At 39.5% G+C, this 20,693-nt stretch overlaps 1 protein-coding gene across 5 annotated transcripts in view; it reads right to left on the minus strand.

The window, feature by feature from the left end:
- Nucleotides 1-814: 814 nt before the first annotated feature.
- Nucleotides 815-20,693, minus strand: part of LOC118618154 (myosin regulatory light chain 12B) — a 30,711-nt gene continuing 10,832 nt past the window's right edge. The window contains exons 1-4 of one of the 5 annotated variants that reach the window (XM_036244126.1): nt 18,558-18,671; nt 6,435-6,633; nt 3,202-3,363; nt 815-1,336 (exon numbers count right to left, since the gene is read on the minus strand). In XM_036244126.1, coding sequence (XP_036100019.1) covers nt 1,164-1,336; nt 3,202-3,363; nt 6,435-6,618 — 519 coding nt within the window. In that variant the 5' untranslated portion in view covers nt 6,619-6,633; nt 18,558-18,671 and the 3' untranslated portion in view covers nt 815-1,163. Of the gene's footprint in view, nt 1,337-3,201; nt 3,364-6,434; nt 6,634-16,615; nt 16,748-18,557; nt 18,672-20,693 lie in introns of those variants that run through there. The other 4 variants (XM_036244128.1, XM_036244124.1, XM_036244125.1 and 1 more) reach the window with 4 other exon arrangements.

Consider the following 20,693-nt stretch of genomic DNA (forward strand, 5'->3'; position numbering starts at 1 on the left):
ATTCTGTTCAAATAATGTATTTTAAATTTCAATGATGACTACAAAATTATGTTAGAATGTAAAGGAAACTTTTTGACCTTTTAGACATTTGGAGCTTCTCATAAAAACAGCACTCTAAACTCTGGAGTTAGGCATCCTAGGTTAGAATTCCAGCTCTCAAATTTACAACAGTGACTCTGATCAATCCCTCGGCTACTCAGAACTCAGCTCCCTGACCTTAAGTACAAGGCTAATAGAAATCTATTTCACAAGGTTGTTGAGAAGATTCCATCAAAATCATCTATGTGTGCCTGGCTGGTATGGCTCAGTGGACTGAGAAGTGCCAGTTCGATGCCCAGTCGGGGCACATGCCCAGGTTCTGGGCTTGGTCCCCAAGTGAGGGGTGTGCAGGAGGCAGCCAATTGATGTTTCTCTCTCATATCGATGTTTCTATCTTTCTCGCTAAAAAATCAATAAAAACATAAAAATTTAAATAAATTAAATAAAATTGTCTATGTGCAATGTTTTACATACAGTAAAGGTTCTTTTTTTCAGTTTTTTGCCTCATCTTAGACTCTTAGATCAATAAAATGTTAAGTGTTTTCCCAGATACATTCTATATTTATAATTCAGTAGTTTGAAAAATCTGACTCCCTACAAAAAACAAAGGCTAACTAGTTTTTACTAAATAATGTTAATTTTTACTTAAAAGTTCTGAAGAACATTGTCCCATACATGTGAAAAAATCAGTTTAACTATCAAATCTAAATTACATAAAGTTGCAAATATGAAAATAGGACTACCCCCACCTACTACTTATTTAACTTTTCATTATATTCCATTTGAGTCAGCATAATCTTTATTTAAAAATAGCATTTTTATTATACAAAATGTAAAAATCCAGCAAAACCAGAAATACTGAAATATATTTTCCTGGGCTTTCACATTTGTTGATTTTTATTTGCAAACTCTTTTTCAACACAATTTACAACCTTATCCCCATCTTCAGTCTGATTATATAAGGGCTAAGTGGCAGAAAGGTCTAGAATAAATACATCAAAAAAAAAAAGAGGCAAAGCTGTGAAACTAAGCTGCATGCAACAGGTCTATAAGGATGGGGGAAAGTGTAGAGAAAATAAAACAGAGTAAGACAAAGTAATTGGAAGGTGTTAGCTAAAGTTCTTTCAGTCATCTTTATCTTTAGCTCCATGTTTAAGGATGCGCGTGAACTCAATGTAATTGAAATTTCCCTTTTTGTCAATAGGTGCTTCTCTGTACAGCTCATCCACTTCCTCATCTGTAAACCGATCTCCCATTGTTGTCAGCAGCTCTCTCAGGTAATCTTCCTGAATGGTGCCTGGAAGACATAGAAAGAAGGGAGTCATGAATACTTCAATGGTTAATTTCTACACTAGGTCAATATTACAAAATATTTCAGTACATACATATTTATATGAAGGTAGAAATGGTGAAGCAGGAATAGGGTGCAAGGTATATCTGAAGAGGGGATGTGGGTATCTGAATTAATATACCCCTGGCTGGTTTGGTTCAGAGGTTAGAGCCTCAGCCCACGGACCAAAGAGTCACGGGTTTGATTCCGGTTAAGGGCATGTACCTGGGTTGTAGGTTCAGTCCCCAGCCCTGGTCAGGGTCATGCAGGAGGCAACCAATCAATGTGTCTCTCTCACATCGATATTTCCTTCTCTCTCTCTGTCTCTCTCTCCCTCTCCCTCCCTCTCTATCTGAAGATAAATGGAGAAATATCCTTGGGTGAGGATTAAAAAAAAAGTAGGGTTAATACAGAAGAAAAGACTAAAATGAAAGAAGAAAAGTGAATAGGCTTTACAACACTTAAAAACGAGAAGAAAAAACCCCTTAACATTTTAAAAGCTCATTAGTTAACTACAGTTATGTGCTGCTTCAAAAGGGGATACATTCTGAGAAACACATCATTAGATTTCGTTGTTGTACGATCAGAGTATACTTATACAAACCTAGATGGTACAACCTAGTATACACCTAGCTTTAGGTTTAGCCTATTGCTCCAGGCTACAAGTCTGTACAAAACAACATGAGATTAAATCAAGCACAAGAGAAAATGATGCAATGAAGAGATGCAACAAACACAAGATGCATGAGGTTGATGCTGATGTAACACAGCATACTAAAAAGTATACTCTAAAGCAACAATAAAAAGTGTAGTGCAGTATAGCCCTGACTGGGTAGCTCAGTTGGTTAGAGATTGAAGGTTCAATCTCTGGCTAGGGCAAATTCAAAAATTAACCAATCAATGCATAAATAAGTGAAATAAGAAATCAATGTTTCTCCCTCTCTCTAAAATCAATAAACATTTTAAATATAGTATAGTAAATATATAAACTATATAGTATATATATGGTAACATAGTCATTCATTATCATTATCAGTATTCTGTACTGTACATAATTGTATGTGCTATACTTTTATACAACTGGCAGCACAGGTTTGTTTACACCAGCCTCACCACAAACAAGTGCATAATGCGCATGCTACAATGTTATAATGGCTATGCTGACACTAGGGCGACAACAATTTTTCAGCTCCATTATAATCTTGTGGGTACACCATTGTACCTGCTACTGGTCCTTAATCAAAATGGCATTATGCGGTGTATGACTGTATACTTTCTGGTGTGATTATTAGTCTCTTGAAGAAGTTACTTTCATTGTTTAAGAAATACTGTTTAACAGACAATTCTCTTTGGCTTTCAGGAAGCTCAGATCCAAATTCAAAGATTAACACCACAAATTGTGTAGCTTTATTACCTACATACACCTGTGTCCCAGTCATTCTCAGTTATACCATCCCACTGTAAATGATAGTTCCTCTTTATTCATTTCATTTATTTATTGATTGATTGATATTTTCCCATTGATTTGTTTAGATAAAGTGGAAGGGAGGGAGGGAGGGAGAAAGAGACACTGTAAGAGAGATACATCAATTGGTTGCCTCCTGAACGACCCCGACCAGGGCCTGGGATTGAACCTGCAACTTGGGTACATGTCCTTGACCAGGAATAGAAACCAAGAGAGACCCTCCGGTCCACGGCCGATGCTCTAACCCGCTAAGCCAAACTGGCCAGGGCTCCCTTTAGTCATTTTAAAATAAGTGTATTTTACAAATCTTTTTCATTTCCTAAAATTCAGGTAATCTAAAATAAGGACACAAACAAACAGCACCCACCAGTTGCTTCTTCATCAAAGCAAGCAAAAGCATTTCTGATGACATCTTCTGGATCTGTGCCATTTAACTTCTCACCAAACATCGTGAGGAACATGGTGAAATTTATGGGACCTGGTGCCTCATTCATCATGGCATCGAGGTATGCATCCGTTGGATTCTTCCCTATAAGAGTTCACATTTTAACATTTAAGAACAAAGAACAAATTTCACCAAATAATTGTTTTGTTATTGTTATGCTCCCCAACATATTTTTTGAAGTTATATCACATCATCTTCACATGAAACTAATTTTTCAATTAACTGCATTATGAACATTTTAAAAGATAATTTTTGACATCATAAAAATATGACACACCATTATAAAAAATCATGTATAAAAATGAGCTTAGGTTGAATATTGTTCATTTACTGATGATACTTTCTGTAACTTTTCCTTCACTATTTTAAACAAAACAAATACCTGAAACTATGGTCCAAGCAATGCCATATTATTATATCGTGAATGTTGATAACATGAAAGGTCCATCAGGTTATTTCAATACCATTTAAACAAATCTAAATATTCATTATTTCCAATTGTGGTACAGTTGTGCACGAATTGGTATACTTCAAAATTTTTTTTAGTTGGTCATTTAAGCAAAAACTGTTAGGTTGGTTTAAAACTGGGAGATCATTTTGAACAATGTTACAAACTCTGGTTGCCAGCCATATCACCAAATGCTGTTGATTCAAGTCACTAAACTGCATTCTCATTTAGTATTGTTTATAATTGAAATTTTAACCTTGGTTCCAACTGACAGCACTTTTCCCTCTTCTAGTACAGTGGTGAGGAAACTGCCCTGATCCTTCCCTCAAAATTTAGAGAAATTCCTCTGGGATGGCCAGATAATGGTAGGAATAACAAAGGGATTCTCTCTGTCTGGGCATTTGTGAGGCCCCCATGGTGTAGGAAAAGCAACAATGCATCTCAGTTCTGCCACTGGCTGTGTGACCTGGGAGAAGGTGGCAGGTGTCTAGGGTTTACTTATTTTTTTTTTAACTTTCTTTTTTCTTTATTGATTTGAGAGAGAGAGAGAGAGAGAGAGAGAGAGAGAGAGAGAGAGGGAAACATCGATGAGAGACAACATTAATTGGCCGCCTCCTGTATGCCTCCCCACTGGGGATCTGGCCCACAACTTGGGCATGTGCTCTGATCGGGAATTGAACCAGCGACCTCTGGGTGCATGGGTGGACGCTCAACCAGTGAGCCACACTGGCCGGGCCAGGGTTTACTTTTTTAATCTGTAAAATGGACTGATTAAATTTGGTATCGGAAAGGTCCCATCCAACAGTAAGTTTATATGATTCTCCATGAAAAGAACATCTATAAGTTAGACACTCATTATCTTAGGAGGTACCTCAATATTACACCCAACTAAGTGCTAACGATAGTCAAATCTAGAATTATGATGGTTCATATGTAAAGTTTTAATCTTGGGAATTTGAGTGAAATTTAAATATCAAGTTGGCATCTATCTTACTGCCTTACAATCTTCACTTATACCTACTCAAAACACCATACAAAGAATAGCCCAAAATTAATCTCAAGATGCACTGAATAAGTAAAAGTAGCTAAAAAGATCTACTTTTCTACCTTCAGATTTAACCCAACTCTCTTGTAGCAATTTTTATGGGGGAAAAAGTGTAATCCACAGGTGTCAAGAGAACAAGGGTACAAAAAAGACAGGGACTTAAAATGAATTGGCCAAATACCTAGGAACCCATTCAAGGCAACCAATATAATTTGTGGATTTGAAAGGTGCATACATGTCTTAAAAGGACAAGGTTCCCCAAAATAGAAGGCTCCAAAGTCAGCCTCTTAATCTACCATCACTCATAAATTAATTGAACATCTATGATCATGATATAGTCTTGAGTGTCCAATCTTTATAATATAATTAAGTCCCTCAATTTTCCTCAGTGGGCTCCTTCAGCAGTGACGTGTCCAGGGAGCATACTTAATTAGCTATTCTAAGTGGAAAACACTGGGGTGGAACCTACCTGCAAGTCAACAAATTAGATCAGTATCTTGATTCTACTTTTGCTTTAAATAAGGAAATGTTGCAAAATGTTAATAATTGGTGAATCTAGGTAAAGGATGTCTATATGTTCATTATTCTGTTCAATTATTTGTAGGCTTAAAAATTTTCAAAATATTATGCTAGGAAAAAAAAAAAAAAAAGACAGGAACAAATCGTGCTATGGTTACTAAACAGAAAAAAATAACCACCTCTTTTTCTTTTGCTCTCTGGCTAACAGTCAAGCACAAGAACACTCCAGAGTGTAGAGCCTAATTGGAGGCCATCCCTGAGATGCACCCTATGCCATGCCAGTCACTCAGGTCTATCAAGAATTAAGCTTACCATTCCTTTCTCCACAACTATAAAATTAGTGTTGACTCAATGCAGAACATAGAGAACCCTCCTTCTTTTTAAGATCAAAACAAACAACAGCAGCCCTGGATGGTGTGGTTAAGTGGTCTGAGCATCTGTCAGCGCATCGAAGGGTCATGGGTTTGATCCGGGCACGTGCAAGAGGCAACCAATTGATGTTTCTCTCTCACACTGATGTTTCTCTCTCTCCCCTTCAGTCCACTCTCTCTAAGAATCAATGGAAAAAATATCCTAAGGTAAAGATTAACAACAACAAAAATACAAATAACAAAATCATACAAAGAATAATAAAATAACACCAATAATAACCAAAATAACAAAGGGAGGTTTATGTTTACTTTAAATCTCTTATCTTTATATTTTCTTTACTTTAGTTATAAAAAAATTTATAAATAAAATTGTGAACGCCCCCTTTCCTGTAGCACTGTCCTTGCTCCCGAGACGGTCATCATTCATTATTGTCACTTCCTATCTATAATCTGTCCTCAACCTTTATTACTAACTATGCTATCTTATTAGTTATACATTTTAAATTCTGATATTTTACCACCTAGTCGTTCCCTGGCTTTTCACCCGGTAGACCTATAGTATTTAGCTGAGAGGAACTAAGGCTTGTCTGGCCAAGTACCTGCTTATACTCTCATGACTGGTCAAGCCCTAACATGGCACCTCCCACCTAACCATCTCTCAATAGGCTTTGAAGACAAGACGGGAATATTTAGACATCACACAGAAAGTAATACATAAAATGCTAAATTATTACTTCAGGAAAGCAGGCATATTAAGAATATAAAAGTCTACCTAGAGAAGCAAGCATGTCATGCAAATCTTCCTTGTCAATGAAACCATCTCTATTCTGATCAATCATGTTGAAGGCCTCTTTAAACTCCTGAATCTGTGATTGGTCAAACATGGCGAACACATTGGATGTTGCACGCTGGGGGCGCTTCTTGGTGGTCTTGGTCTTTGCCTTTTTGCTCGACATGGTGGCTGCGTAATTCTAGAGTTAAAAAAAAAAGAATGCATAAAACATAAAGCATAACACCTAAAATATTACAATATTTTATAACTCATAATACCTAAAATAACTCATAATACCTAAAGTTAATGAATAAAAATATAATGTAGAGTACTCCATTTGAGTAGGAATATATTTAAACTTTATTTCTGATGTAACAATTAAATAGCTAGAAAAAAAGCAGTTTTGAAAAAAATTAAGAAATAATAGAAATTAAGTGTGGTAGCTCCCCTAAAATTTCATTAAATCCCTACTTACTAAATGGGAATTAATTTTAAAATACGTGACAATATCTAGCATTTACTGAGTGCTTACTGTGCCAAGCACTGTTATGAATTTATTTCCATTTTATTACCAATATTGCATAACCTCTATGAGCCTCATTTTTTTCAAACATGGTTTGAAAATCAGGGAAGCTCACTTGATCCTATTTTACAGCAAAATGTGGTATCTACTTCAAATGTAAATAAGAATTAAACACGGTAACATCAGCAAAGAAACTAGTATAGTCTCTGTATGATGCATGTTAAAAAGGCTCTCATCTTTAAAAATAATCATCAAAACCTATTCTTTAATCTTTCAATCCTTCTTGCTACCTTTTCATTTCCCATTTCCCTTGACAAAACTTTTAGATTATCTGTCTAATTAATACTCAATTGTCTCCATTTTCTCATCTTCCCACTCACTCCTCAGTTCTCTGCAATATGGCATTAGTAGTAGCCTCTAATACTCTATAGAAAGCCGCCAATTTAAATGTCAAATAGAATGAACATTTTTCATTCCATTTATTTCTAGTTTTAAATAATATAAATACAATGCAAAACTACTATCAGCTTTGGAGTTACAAAGCCCTGAGTTTAAATATTAGCTCCATTTCTAATAGCTATATATAACCTCAGAAAACCTGAGGACACCAGAGTAATTTTATGATCCAGTGTCTTATTCAATCTTCACAACTTCCCTATGAGATAGGTACTACCTAGGTTTAAAAAAAATCAATGGCCCTTGTGCAGTAAAGAATTTAATTTTGCCCAAAGAGAGGTCTGGCCTTTGTCCTTGGTTCCTGGGAAGTAATCTCTAAGCACTTGGAATGTCATGCCTGATACCTGGAGTCTTGGGTCACACCAGATTTTTAACAGTGTGATTTATGGTGGGGGTTTTGGGTCATGTGTTATCAGTTGATCTCTAGAGGAGTTGGAGCCTGAGGTCAGCTATAGAGCAGTCAACAGTATCTATGTGACAGAGCTCCAATAAAGCCTATGGATATCAAGGATCAAGTGAACTTCCGTGGTTGGCATTACATTACTCCATGCATATTGTCTCTTCTTCTTGTCAGGAGTCAACACTGTCTAGGAGAGGGGACGATTGGAAGCTCTCCATTTAGAAGACGCCTGGACTCAGCACTATGTGTCTCTTCCCTTGGCTGATTTTAATCTGAATACCTTTACTGTACTAAATCACAACCATGGGCATAACAGCTTTTAGTGAATTCTGTGAATCCTAGTAAATTATTGAACCTGAGGGTCATCTTGGAAACCCAAACTTGCCATTAGTGTCAGAAATGAGGATGGTCTTGTGGACTGTTCATTAACTCTACGGCTGCATAGTGTGAAAGCAGATGACGAGCTGGGATACTGAGCAAGAGAATTTTGGATCTGGGTTTTTAGAACTTCTAGTCTTAGACTTTTTATCTGCATTGTTTCCTTCTCTTTCTTCAATCTATACTGCACTGGGTGTTTTTAAGCTCCTCTTAGTGTGTAGTTTTAACAGAGCTGATACAGACTCAATGTAATAACACTATCATTTTTTTTAAAAGTTTTTTTTTTTTCTCTGCACTTCATTTAAAAACAGTGCACATTTATATATGTATAAGGTACCTATAAAAACTACACATAGACATATAAAATGAAAAATATGAGACAAAGTTGTAGCAAAACAATCAATCTGAAGAGAATTGTGGCCCCTGGAGAAACTACCATCCTTAGTCTACTTATCTACTGAGATAAGTATCTTGGCTTTCTCCACTTTCTCAATTCCCACTCACTTTCAACCCACGATCTGGCTTTATTTTCTCTACTGCAACTGCTTTCAAACGGCCAAATCCAGTCTAAATCTCCTTGGACCACTCTGCTATTATTTGATACTATTTTATCCCTCTTTTCTTCAGAGCCCTAACAATTCTGGGTGTTTGTGAACAGTCACCGTAGAAATTAACTGTCCCAAATGGGAAGAGAACGCAAGGTTCCCAACCCTGAAGACCTTACACTCTAATGAGGAAGGCTCCTAAATGTTATATTGGAAAGAATGATTTATGTAAAATGCTGTATTTGACTTGCTGACACCCACATAATCTCTCTCAGTTCTATTTTTATGACCAGTCCTCCTCCATTTTCTTGTTAAGTCTTTATCTCCTCTACTCACTTATACTAAATATTCATGTATTCTAACAGTCGTGATTTTGCTTTGCTTGGATGATCTCATTGACTCTCACTATTCTGACAGCACCTGTATCTCCAAGTACCTCTAGGCCTGACCTCTTCCTTGAGTAGCAGATTCAAATATCCAATTGCTTGTGAAAGGCATCCCTTTGAATATCCCAGACACTCATAATCAATGTGTTGAAGACTGAATTATTGGAGGGGGGCAGGGGAGAAGGAAGAGATAAACCAAAGAACTTATATGCATAACCAATGAAAACAGACAATAATGCTGGGGGGGGGGGGTTGGAATGAGGGTTTCAATGGGGAAAAAAGGAGAAACATCTGTAAAAAATAAATAAATAAATAAATAAATAAGACTGAATTATCTTCCATTTCCTAAGCTTTCTCATCCATCCTTTTGTTTTCTCTTAGTTAATGGCGCCATCATTTAGCCACTCACCATACCAGAAACCTAGGAGTCACCCTGACTCATCACTATCCCTGATGAATCAAGCCCTGCCTGTTAAATATTTCTCAGATTTGTTCATCTTCCTCATTCCTCAGCTAGGCTCTCATCATCTCTGTGTGTGTTTTTATGATCAACTAGTCAATCTAACCAATATTCTTGTTTTTTAGGCCCCTCTAAACTACCCTTTTTCTTTTTGTTAATTCTTAGCCAAGGATATTTTTCTCCACTGATTTTTAGAGAGTGGAATGGAGGGGGGGGCAGAAGAGAAACATTGATATGAGACACACACATAGATTGGCTGCCCCTCGCACATGCCTCTACCAGGGCCAGGGATTAAACCTACAACCAAGGTACATGCCCCTACCGGGAATCGAACTTGCATTCCTTTGGTGTGTAGGCAGATGTTATAACTATAACCACTAAACCACACCAGCCAGGGTTAAATTATCCTTTATATTCCAGCCAGAGGTATATAAAACATGAATATGACATTACCATCTATTCCCCTTTTAAAAATCCCCACCCTGGCGGGTTTGGCTCAGTGGTTGGAGCTTCAGCCCGCGGACCAGAGAGTCCCAGGTTCAGTTCCCGCTGGGCCCTAGAGACTAGGGGCATGTACCAAAAAAAAAAAAAAAAAAAAAAAAATCCCCTTTGGCTATCTCCTGCCATATAGGACAAAGTGTAAGTTCTCAAGCATGGTGCACAAGGTCCTCCTTTGCCTCCTCTAGAATGATCTTTCCAGCCTCATCTCTAGCCCTTCTGTTTTGTACTTTTCCTTCAGCAACACCACACTGCTTGTCTGTGCCAAAGGCTTTAAATCTTTACCTAGGACTATCAAATTAACAGTTAACCTATAAATGTTAGAAGAAAAAAAAAATCAAACCTTACCTTTCAACTATAATTAAATATCCATATACAACATAACACATAATGTGAATAACCCTCAATTGCAAAAAAGTTCTCACTTCCTCTTCGAATTTTTAATTATTTTTGTAAATTTCCAATACAGAGTGAACTAAAGGTCATATATAGTGTTCACAGAGGTTACAAGAAAGGCAGGAATATAAAAAAAACTGAATTATAGGTGTCAACATATTTAGATAACAATCTGCAAAATCACCTGCAATACTAATGTGCAAATCAAAACATGAGCACCATAATCATTAATAAGCAGAAATTGCTTGTGAACATCATTCAGCCTATATAGCTTTATTGGAAGCCCTGGAAACATGGGCCCGGGGCATATTCTGTCAGCTATCCATAATTTCCTCCACATTCTTCTGAGGCTTCTTCCTTTAAGTATCTTAAATCAGCTAATTGCTGTCACCATATGGCAAATAAATATGGCTCTCACTGTAGTTAACCTTCTGGTTTCAATAATGGCTGCACATTAAAATAATCCTGGAAGTTAAAAAAAACAAAACTGATGCCTAGATCTTACTCTAGTCAAACCGAAACTAAATATCTATAGGTTGGGCCCAGAAATCTGTATTTTTTTTTTTTTTTTTATCCTCACCCGAGGATATTTTTCCATTTTTTTTGTACAGATAGAGCGGGAGGAAGGGAGAGAGAGAGAGAAACATCGACGTGAAGGGACACATCGAGTGGCTGCCACCCGCACGACCAACCAGGGCCGGGGACAAACTGCAACCGAGGTACATGCCCTTAGCGGGAACCGAACCCGGGTCTCTCCGGACCGCAGGCCGACGCTCTAACCGCTGAGCCAAACTAGCCAGGGCCAGAAATCTGTATTTTTAAAAACATGTACCAGGTTGCCCTGGCCAGTTTTGCTCAATGGTTAGAGCTTCGGCCCGCAGACCAAAGAGTCGCGGGTTCGATACTGGCCAAGGGCTCGTTCCTCAGTTGCAGTTTGGTCCCCAGCCCTGGTTGGGGTTGTGCGGGAGACAACAAATCAATGTCTCTCTCCACCCCCACCCCCATCTGAAAATCAGTGAAAAATATCCTCAGGTGAGGATTAAAAGCAAAAAAAATGCACCAGGTGATTCCAATGTGCTTTGAAGGCTGAGAACCTCTGCATTGTCACTTAGAAGGCATTGGCTGTTTGTGCATTTAGTTCCCTTTAGTTTTTGAAATTTGGTGATTACGGTTTCACAGTGATGCTGGAGACCTGGATTCTAATTCCAGTTCTGACATTTTCAAGTTGTATGAACTTTGGTCATTTTAGTTTTCCTGATTCTCATCTTCCTCATCTATAAAATAAAAGAGTTAGGTAGGTCAGAAGTCACAAACTGGCAGCTACCAAACTATATGCAGTCTGTAGGAAGGTTCATTTAGTAGTCCAGGGATGACCTTTTAAAATTATTGAATTAGTTTGACATTTTAAAAAATGAATATTTTACTTTAATAAAAACAAATTTCAGACCTCTTGAAAAACTGTATGATAAGGAATCACTTGACCAACATTCCCAAATTTCTGTAGATATAGAGTATTTAGTGAGCAACTCCCACTACTCCCTATTATCTTCCTGACACAGTCAGTACTTATTTATGTTACTGCCTGTACCCTGAGTTGAACTTGTTCCTTCTCTATGGTGGTAGCCAGGATCCAAACTGACCCTCAACACTTTTCACATCCTTGTGTAGCCCCCTCCAACAGTAAAAATGGTTGACCTGTGAAACCGTAGGGGGGATAAAATAATCTTCCTTCCACTCTTCTGAGTTCTTGGCTGACACCACTGTTAATAATAGACAGAGTAACAAGAGAAACACAAAGAGCAGTTTATTAACATATATACCTCATGTATACATGGGAGATACCCAGGGAAAAACCAATTATCAGAGGTGGTTTAGAACTCAGGCTTAAATTTTATCTTTAGCTGAAGAAAAAAGAAGAAAGATATGAGGAAGAGAGCCTAATTATGGAAGGTTACCAGGAAAAATGAAGTAAACAAGGGTAAGTAAGGCTTGTCATGCAGACTTATATTATGGCCTTCTCCACTGATAAGAATCTAAAGTTATCTCCAGAGAGTAACCTTTGTCCTTCCTGGTAGAGAGGGGAGAAAGTATACCTTTGTAAATTTAGGCAAATAAGGGGAGGGCAGAGAGCTTTTCTTGTGATGGCTTCTTCTAAATTGCCTTGCTGAAAATAATATTCATGCCAAAGTGGCTTATCTTGGAGTGACACATCTGCTACCCTTAATAATCAATGGGATATCACAAAAATAATAGTGTGACTTTGTCATGACAGACATTGCAGCTTCTGACTTGCTCTTTCTTGGATCACAATCTGGGGAAACCAGCGCCAGATCATTAGGATAGTACACAGCCCCAAGAAGAGGTCCATGTTGCAGGGAACTCAGGCCTCCTGTCAATAGTCAGGATCAACTTGCCAGCCATTTTGGAGGTTGATCTTACTTCAAGGTTGCAAACCTGGCTGACATCTGGGCAACAACCTCATGAGGCACTGAGCCAGAACTACCCAGTTAAGCTGACCTAGAATTCCTGGCCCTCAGAAACTGTTTATTGTTTTCTAAGGTGCTAAGTTTTGAGGTAATTTGTTATATAGCAATAGAAAACTATTCAAGCCACTGTATTAAAATAGGTCAATGCCTTTATGTCAGAATTATAACCACAAAATCTTAAAAAGTTCAAAGGGAACCACAGTCAAGTTTTTTGTTTTTGTTTTTAATCCTCACTCGAGGACATTTTCCCATTTTTTGTTCAGGTAGAATGGGAGGGAGAGAGAGGAACAGAGAGAGAGAGAGAAACATCGACGTGAAAGGGACACATCGAGTGGCTGCCACCCGCACAACCAACCAGGGCCGGGGACAAACTGCAACCGAGGCACGTGCCCTTAGCGGGAACCAAACCCGGGACTCTCTGGACCGCAGGCCGACACTCTAACCGCTGAGCCAAACCGGCCAGGGCCACAGTCAAGTTTTTGTACTAGATAGGGAATTTTCTATTTCTTTTTAGAAAATTTCAATTTCTTCTATACAATTTCTCCCCAAGTTCTGTGGGTTTATCTTTTAACTGCAATAGTCACCCCTTCTTCAACATTCCTATACTTCTTTCTGGTTCCTATGCTGATGTGCTAGTTCTTGCTACTTAAAGGGAGTTTCCCCTTCAGAGTTGTTCTTGGATGACTTTGCTTTTAAGTACTAGTTGAAGTACTGGTAGCATAAAGTTACCATTAAAAACTAAGGTTATTAAGGAGGGAGGAGCTGATTTTGTGAACAAAGGGATGATAAAGAGTTCAAGTTTTAGCAAAATTATAGTAGAATGGCAGAAGAGATGTCTGAGGCAGGATACTTAAGAGGTCTTCTTTATTGCCTGGCCAGTTTGGCTCAGCGGTTAGAGCATTGGCCCACGTTCTAGAGACCCGGGTTTGGGTCCTGCTAAGGGCAGTACCTCGGTTGCAGTTTGTCCCCAGCCCGTTGGGGTCATGTGGGTGGCAGCCAATGTGTCTCCCTCCTGTTCTCTCTGAAGATAAATGCAAAAAATGTCCTCAGGTGAGGATAAAAAACAAAAGAGTTCTCCTTTATTAAGGCCACCTTCTGAGCGGAGGCACAAGGTAAGGCTGAGAATGGATGAACACAAAAGAGCAGAGAGTAGCAGTTCTTGGGCAGAAACCTAAGATCACTTCTGATTCAACTGTCATCTTCACCAAGTTCTATCAGAATCTTTATACATTCTTCAGGTCATTACTATAGTCAAAACTAATGTTTATGCTAATTGGGAGGATCAAATGATTGGATACATGAACAACAGTTTGAAAATAGCAATCATAAAGAGAATTTAGTATTTAATCAAGTTAAAATACCCCACAAAATTAACCTCACATACTTAATATGATCTTTTTCGTGCTGCATATTTAGGCACCTATGTAATCAGAGCCTTAATGCTTACATATTTTCTCAACACCAAACTTTCCCTGTAGTACAAGATTAAATTTTAATATTTATTACACACATTATAATGCTGTCATTTCTTCATTATGGATTTTATGATAATCCCAGTTGGCAGTAAACTTTCCATCCTTTGAACTCATATCATTTTGTTTTATTACAATAAAATTTCTATATGGGGAAATGTACAGAGCTTAAACTAAGTTTTTGTAAATGTGTACACATATGTAACCACCACCCCAACCAAGTAACAAATGTTAACATCACTCCAGAAAGTTCCCTCAAAATTAAGCATTCTCTCCCATATGCAACCATTGCTCAGATTTATTAAAGAATTTTTTTAATTGATTTTTTTAGAGAGAGAAAAGGAGAGACAGAAACATCAAAGTGGGAGAGATATATCAGCTGCCTCCTGCACACCCCCTTCTGGGAATCAAGCCTGCAACCTGGGTATGTGCCCTGACCAGGAATTGAACCTGGACCTCTCAGTACATGGGACGATGCTTAATCTACTAAGCCACACCGGCCAGGCCATTGCTCAGATTTCTATCACTATAGATTAGTTTTGTCTTTAACTTAAAAATGGAAATATACAGTGTATATTCTATGAGCCTGATTTCTTTCACTTAGTGTAATGTGAAAGAAAAAGGTAGAACTTAGATCCAGGATCTGTACTCAGGAAGTCTAGGCCCAGTCTGGCTTGTACTACTTGTCCCTAATATCCTGCATACAAGCAACTGAAATTCTCTACCACGAAAATATAGCCAGTAGGGAGTAATAAGCAATACCACCACACTGCTGAAGTGTGAAATGAGGAAGGAAGAGCCCAAAGTTTCTGACAATAAAAATCATTCCTAGATATCTGGTATCTTTGATTCTTGGGAGAGAGAGATAACCAGCCTCATTCAGGGGGTCCAAGTCCTCTTCTCTCTCCTAACCTCTGCAACCCTGACCTGGGGATTGTCCTTCAAAAGTGCAGTTCACCTTGTCTAAATTTGGTCTCATTGATGCATAAATGAATGTTGACTCAACCATCATAGAAGTTGTTTCATTCAACAGAGCCTCAACAATAAGCTGTGTGCACTTTGTTATGAGGTCCAAGAGGGTCCATCTAATGCTTACAGAGAAAATGGGTGGCGCCATGTGAATCCCTCAAATGATCTTAGGCAAATTTCTCACTTTTCTTGGCTTATTTCCTCTATTATAAAATGAAAAATAATCTATAAGGCCTTTTGAATTCTAAAATGCCACGATACTTTTAATACCAAAGGACCAATGCAATTTCATCTTAAACAAAGGCTTCTCTAAACCCCTTTCCTTCATATTACTTCCTTGGTGAAGAATCCAAATCACTCCCTAATGCCTCTCCCATTATCTTTTATTTTTCAATACATCCACAAAAAGACCACACTTACCTACCTACCTACCCTTATTTCCATTTACTATTCATTATAGTTCTGCTCCATTCAGACTGGTTTTCCCCACCATCTCTTTTCCGCTCAACACAAATTCCCACCTTTTCCGCTTTGGGTCTGGTTACCTCCTACCGCAGATCCAGCCGGAAATACTAAATTCTCCCTTCTAGGGCTGACTCCAGGCTTTCAATGAGGTCACGATTCATTTTTAGGAAATCCTTCCTGATTTCTATTTATCTTTTTCTTCAACCAACACGAACGCACTAAATCTTTACAAATGCAACATACAGTGAGACTTACAACTCCTACGGAAATTATTCCATTTTAGCCTACACTAAGGCAACCGGTGACGTTTTCTCTAATACTTTCCTTGGACACTTCATCTAAGGCAAGAACCATGCATCAGTAGATTCCTGCATCCCCCAAGCATCAAGCCCTGTGTGTGGTGCAGAGCAGGGGTTCAACACCCTAATCGACGGGCTGGGCCGCGAAGTCGGCGGCAGGTAGCCTGGCCGCCGGGAGGTCGGAGGCACCAGGTGTGTGAAGTCATCCGGGGTGACACAAGGCCGGGGGCCCGGCCACCTCCTCCAGCCCAGCCTTTTCCCAGGCCGGCTTCTTCCGCCGAGGAACTTCCGTCCAGGCCTGGGCCCAGCGGTTGCTAGGGCCCCTCACCCACCCTGACGGCTCCCACAGCCCCCACAGCCCCCGCCCGGGTCTGGCTGCCCGCGCGGGGCAGGAAGGGGGGGAGGGAGGAGGCCCAAGGGGTGTCGCGCCCGGGGGCGAGCCACTCACCGCCGCCAGACACCAGAACCCGGGCTGCCCTGCACAAGGCGACAAGTGACTACGACGAGCGATGGGCTGTGGCACGATAGAGGCGGCGCCCGGCACTTCCTGCCTCGAGAGGCGGACCGGAAAACACACCGGAAGGCGCGGCGGGACCCAACTCGGGAAGGGGTGCTGGTGCAGCGGCTGTTCTCGCTCAGGCTGGAGAAAGCTTGCTGTGTCCGCCCGGGAGTGGGGCTGGGGCCGACGAACACGGCCGGGGTCCACCTGGCTTCCGTGGCCTGGCTGGTCTGGGCGCGCGGCGCGGCTGCAGCCCCGCGCCCCGCCCAACCCCCCCGGCCGCCGCGGCGGTTCCCGTGGCCCTTCCGCATTCCCCGGCGCCGGGCGGGGTCAGGAATTTGACCCGGGCGGGGCGCAATCTCTCAAGGTTTAGGGGTTCCCGGCTGTCGGAAATCGCCCACGCAGGGCTGCCGGAGTTAATAAATAAAAGTATAGCGGGCCTAGTTAAATTTGAACTGAAGGTGAAACAGTAATTTTTGGGGTACGTCCCACGAAATACCGGGGAAGGTAAGAAGGCGGCAGCCGCGCGGATTCCTGCCTGCGGGAGAACTCTTTTTAAACTGCATTTCAGCCCGCGTTATATCATTTCCTCCTCCTCCTCCTCACTTACCCTCGGATTACGAGGTTTACGGTATCTGGCCACAGACAGTAAGTTTCATTCCCTTTCCAACCAAAAGAAAGTTTTATTCAAATTAAATTTGCTTTCCTTTGGATCATTAGAGATGTCAGACCGCACACGCACATACAGTCGCTCAAGCACATTACATAATGCGTTTGGTCAAAACAAAGGAAACAACGAAGCTACATTATTCAAGTTTTGTTCTGGTTATTGTTTGTGGCTGTTAACTGTCAGTTTCCTCAGCCTGGAATAATATGAGCAGCACTTTTTCTCAATTGAGGATGGTCAACTTAATAGCAAACCTTTATTAAACACTGTGATCGCCTGAACGTGTGCTGAGCTGGATTCTGGGGAGATGAATAAATCATTTATATTCTATAAATGTTTGATCAGAAATTCCTAGATGGTAGAAGCCATGTGTTCAGCACTTTATATCAGTTCTTAAACAGTAACATGCATAAGAGAAACCTGGAGGGCTTGGTAAAAGATTCCAGAGCCCCAACGCCAGGTAGTCATTCAGTAGGTGATAATTTGTATTTCTAATAAGCACCTGGGTGATGCTGACGCTGTAGTCCTCTCATCCCAGCCAGAGGTCCAGTTTATAATTGAATGCATTTTCTCAATTGAATTTGAAAAGCAACTGCAGAGAAGTCACACCTCGTTCTAAAATATTTACTCTTTTCTTTAGCTGCAATCTGCTCTTGAGCCAATAGTTTTAATAGTTTTCTTCCCAATCATAAGATTTTGGCTTCTTAGGTCTTAGAGCTCTTCTAAGTACGGTCTAGTACCATTGTATAAACCAACGGTTCTCAACCTGTGGGTCGCAACCCCTTTGGGGGCCCAACAACCGACCCTTTCACAGGGGTCGCCTAAGACCATCGGACAACACATATTCCTGATGGCAATTTATAACAGTAGCAAAATTACAGTTATGAAGTAGCAACAAAAATAATTTTATGGTTGGGGTTTCACCACATGAGGAACTGTATTAAAGGGTTGCAGCATTAGGAAGGTTGAGAACCACTGGCATAGACCCTCTCCCTGGCCACCTTAATAAAGATCACAGCTGAGACATCCTGACTGTACTTTGATCTCCATGTGTTTCTTTCTAAAATGTGTCTAATATAACCAAGCAAATGAATATTTATGGTTTCCATAATATTGTTTTGTGGCTCTATATACCTCTCCAAGCCCTTTTACTGTCTTCTGATTCTTACAACTTACCCTCTCTAAGTCTAGGTGTTATACCTCTTACAGTCCTTTCTCTCCTACCTTGTAGAAAATCGTTGACTTTCCTTTTCAGAAGTTGCTTTTGTCTTATAGTCTGGCCGCCCTCCTTTTTCCCAGTAGCACTCATCAATTCCTGCTCTGGAGTCACAGGCTTCTTGATCAAGTGAAATTTGGGAGCTGGAATCTAAATGACAATATAATCATAACGATGCTACCCTTATTAAGTTGGTTCCTCAGGACTTTTAAAGTGATTTGTTTAAAGTATGATTTTCATCACGGAGACTGGTTTTCAGTCAAATCCACTGTTGGAATAGATGCTTTAGCTTTTTATTAAGCAATCATCTTTGCTTAAGCAAAATCTACTTACTACATAGAGAATGCAATTACTAAATTAGGAGATTTATTTCACTCAGGGAGACCATGCACTCTCCTAATGGCAGCTAGTTGAGCAGTTATCAAATGGAAATAGGGATTTTGCAAGAGATAATTTTAGTAAATGAGACCATTTTTTATCTAAGTGAAAACAATGTTATTTGTTCTTCATTAGAAATCTGTTAACAAAGCAGAAGTGATCTTTTTTAGTTGAAATGGAAATTCAATTCAACAAATAAGATTTTAGCATCATGGCTATAGCCTGGAAAAAGTACTTTGCTTAAAACTAGTGAATGAGCCCTGGCCAGTTTGGCTCAGTGGCTGGAGCGTTGGCCTGTGAACCAGAGTCCTGGGTTTGGTTCCCACTACGGGCACGTACCAAAGCAAGCAACCAACCAAACAAACAAAAACCATTGAATGAAATTCAGGAGTTACGACAGGTACTAAGATTCTAAACTTGAAAGGGGCAAGAGCACTCTTGGTACTGGTCCTTCTACTCCTATTCTATAAAGCTGGCCTCACAAGGTTAAAAGATCTAGCTCACCTTTCCTGTTGTGTACAAAGGTCTACCACCCTTAAGGCATTCAGTAATTGTTTATTGGGTGAAGTAATGATTTTGTCCAAGGATAGTCTGGTTAATAGTAGCATAAAACATTAAGTTATTAGAGGAATTGTCAATTACTTATCTTTATAGGCTGTTAGTTTTTTTTCAACCAACTTTCCCCCTAATGTTTCAACTTTTAAACTCATGAATATTTCAGTTTTTTGAAGCCCACAGCAAATGATACTATCAACCACTTCCTGACTAACGCTGAAACAGTCTTGCATTTCTGGAAATAGCAGAAGTTATTTTGAGGATTGAAATAATGATCTCACTGTCCCAGGCACTTAGCTTCAGCTGTTTTGTTTGTGGCCAAATCAGGAATGTCCAAAATGCATACATGGACTCATGGTGAATCTCTGCATAAACAAACACTGTAATTCAATAGGGATTATTATGTTAAAGAAAAGCTTTATATAATAAAAAAACATGGTTCTGTATTTCCAATACTTCGAAATGCAATACAAAAAAAATATCTCTTTTTGGTAGACACATTTCACAGAAACTTTGGGTCTAAAATAGTTTTAAAAATGAGGACAAATTAAAATTAAACTCAGTGGCCTGGCCTAATTTTAAATGACACGAAGTAATGTACAAAAGCTTAGGACAGATAAGGAGGGATGTTGGCAGGTATGATAAACTTAAGGATCTAAAGCTACCAAAGCTATCATATATACGCAAGTTCTATAGAAAATTATTTTTTAAATTGGCAAAGTGCAGGAAACAAGTAAGGTAGTTAAGACTGTATTTCTGCCCTGGCCGGTTGGCTCAGCGGTAGAGCCTCAGCCGGAAGCCCAATGAGTCGAGGGTTTGATTCTCGGTTGCAGTTTGTCCCCGGCCCTGGTCAGGGTTGTGTGGGAGGCAACCAGTTGATGTGTCCCTCTCATGTCGATGTTTCTCTCTCCCTTTCTCCCCCTCCCACTTTGTCTGAAGATAAACAGAAAAATATCCTCTTGTGAGGATTAAAAAAAAACCACAAAAAACTGTATTTCTTTGGGAGGGGAAAGATGAATAGCAGAGGAGATAGGATTGTTAGGAAAACTGGGAGGAGTAAGGGAAGTCTAACAACCACACCATATTCTAGGTTTTGCCTTCATCTACCTTTCTTTGGAAGATGCAACTAAAACTAATAAAAGCCAATTTTGATAAATAAAGAAGTTTTAAACAAGTTTTGATCATAAAGTTTAATTATCATTCAGAAAAAA

This window comes from Molossus molossus, unplaced genomic scaffold (assembly GCF_014108415.1).
Source record: "Molossus molossus isolate mMolMol1 unplaced genomic scaffold, mMolMol1.p scaffold_m16_p_6, whole genome shotgun sequence".
NCBI lineage: Eukaryota > Metazoa > Chordata > Mammalia > Chiroptera > Molossidae > Molossus > Molossus molossus.